Genomic DNA, 2,040 nt, shown 5'->3' on the forward strand with positions numbered 1-2,040 from the left:
CTTGGGCTCTGCAGGGCTCTGCATCTTGGACTTCTATATGTTGGTTCACTTGTAGTACTTCTTATGTATTCTATCCTGTATGGTCTGACAGCAAAAGAATCAAACTGGCTTGGGGCTACAACATCAGCTGCCGTGATAATCCTTGGTAGTTCATTTCCTACATATATCTGTCTCCTTTTCTGACTCGTATTGTGAAATAATTTCTTATTTCATTGTGGTAAGTAATGAATTCACTAGCTTTTCATTCAATCAGATTGGAACTTGGGAGCTAGCTTGTATGGTTTTAAGCTTTTGAAAAGTCGAGTCGTCGTACTTTTTGTTGCCGGTACATCTCGGGTGTTCCTGATCTGTTTTGGAGTTCATTACTGGTTTGTTGTTAACCCATGCTAATTCATTTTCTTCCACAATCAAGTCTTCTTATACTCATGGCATATGCATCCCTTTTAATATTATTTGTTGAATAGAAACTTCTAATCTTTTGTTATAAAAAAAAAATCTTCTAATCTTTTACTGCAACAATTTTGTTTCAGGTACTTTGGACATTGTATCAGTTATGCAGTTGTAGCATCTGTGCTATTGGGTGCTGCTGTTTCACGGCATTTATCAGTTACAGACCCATTAGAAGCTAGACGAGATGCCTTGCAGAGCACAGTTATCCGACTTAGAGAAGGTTTCCGCAGAGAAGACCAAAATAGCTCCACAAGCTCTTCTGACGGGTGTGGCTCTAGTGCCAAACGCAGTAGTAGTGCTTATGCTGGTCATCTTGGTAATGCAACTGTGCCTTGCACTGGTGATGGCAGTACCTGGAATAACATTGAGGGGATTAATAGTGATAAGAGTATAGACAGTGGAAGACCAAGTCTAGCTCTACGTAGTAGTTCCTGTCGTTCAGTTGTTCAAGAGCCTGAAGTAGGATCATCATATGTTGACAGAAATTTAGAGCATAATAGTTCATTGGTTGTTTGTTCTAGCAGTGGCTTTGAAATCCAAGGCGGTGATTTTAGTACATCCACTTCTGCAAATCAATAGATACTGGACTTGAATTTGGCACTTGCATTTCAAGAAAAGTTGAGTGATCCCAGGATTACATCTATGTTAAAGCGGAAAGGAAAACACACTGATTGTGAATTAGCTAATTTATTGCAAGATAAAGGGCTTGATCCTAATTTTGCAGTGATGCTGAAGGAGAATGGATTGGACCCAATGATTCTAGCCTTGTTGCAGAGAAGTAGTTTGGACGCTGATCGAGAATATCGCGACAGTAACCCTCCTGTCACTGATTCAAATGATGTTGAGGATGTGTTACCTAATCATATTTCATTCTCGGAAGAACTTAGACTCCAAGGATTAGGAAAGTGGCTTCAACGTTGTAGAGTAATGTTGCATCATGTAGCAGGAACTCCAGAGCGAGCATAGCTTCTTTTCAGTTTAATCTTCATTCTTGAAACCGTTGTTGTGGCGATCTTCCTACCAACGACAATAAAACTTTTGAATGCTACACACCAACAGGTAAGAAATGCATTAGTACTTTTAAAGTACAGTGCAGCTAAAATGTACTCCATATGGCTGTATTTTCCATTTTCTAACAAAATTTAGTGAACGACTTTCTGTAGTTTGAATTTGGCATCGCGGTTCTCCTTTTGTCTCCTGTTGTTTGTTCTATTTTGGTCTTCCTACGGTCGCTGCAGGCTGAAGATTTGTCCATGACTTCATAGCCTCGAAGGTATTTACATTTTTGGTTCTTTGCCTGCGATTATCTGTTTTTAGTTGTTTTTTCTCCCAAGTATCTTGTTGCTATTTGAAGTATTGGTTGTGATAACTTTACGCCATTGTTACTGGTGAAGCTTTGTCATTTCATCAGTTATTTGCCTGGAAATCTTTTTTTCAAGTGTATCATTGTCTCGGTGCAGTTTTCTAATGTTGGTTGATTGTGATTTCCAAAGCTCTCATATATTTTGATGCTACCTACGTTGGTTTCTATGCTTCTTTTCTTTTCCAAGAGTGATTGTCTTTAGGTTCTAGGTTTTCAGCACTAGTCCA

At 38.9% G+C, this 2,040-nt stretch overlaps 1 protein-coding gene across 1 annotated transcript; it reads left to right on the forward strand.

Annotated features, from left to right (window-relative positions):
• Positions 1-55: 55 nt before the first annotated feature.
• Positions 56-1,727, forward strand: LOC107853509 (calpain-type cysteine protease DEK1; the record flags this gene model as incomplete). Its single annotated transcript, XM_047403299.1, has 4 exons — positions 56-145; positions 254-368; positions 531-1,509; positions 1,614-1,727. Coding segments are annotated over 3 exons (704 nt in total), but the record flags the coding sequence as incomplete, so codon positions are not given.
• Between the last annotated feature and the right edge of the window lie 313 nt (positions 1,728-2,040).

Source organism: Capsicum annuum, chromosome 1, assembly GCF_002878395.1.
Source record: "Capsicum annuum cultivar UCD-10X-F1 chromosome 1, UCD10Xv1.1, whole genome shotgun sequence".
NCBI lineage: Eukaryota > Viridiplantae > Streptophyta > Magnoliopsida > Solanales > Solanaceae > Capsicum > Capsicum annuum.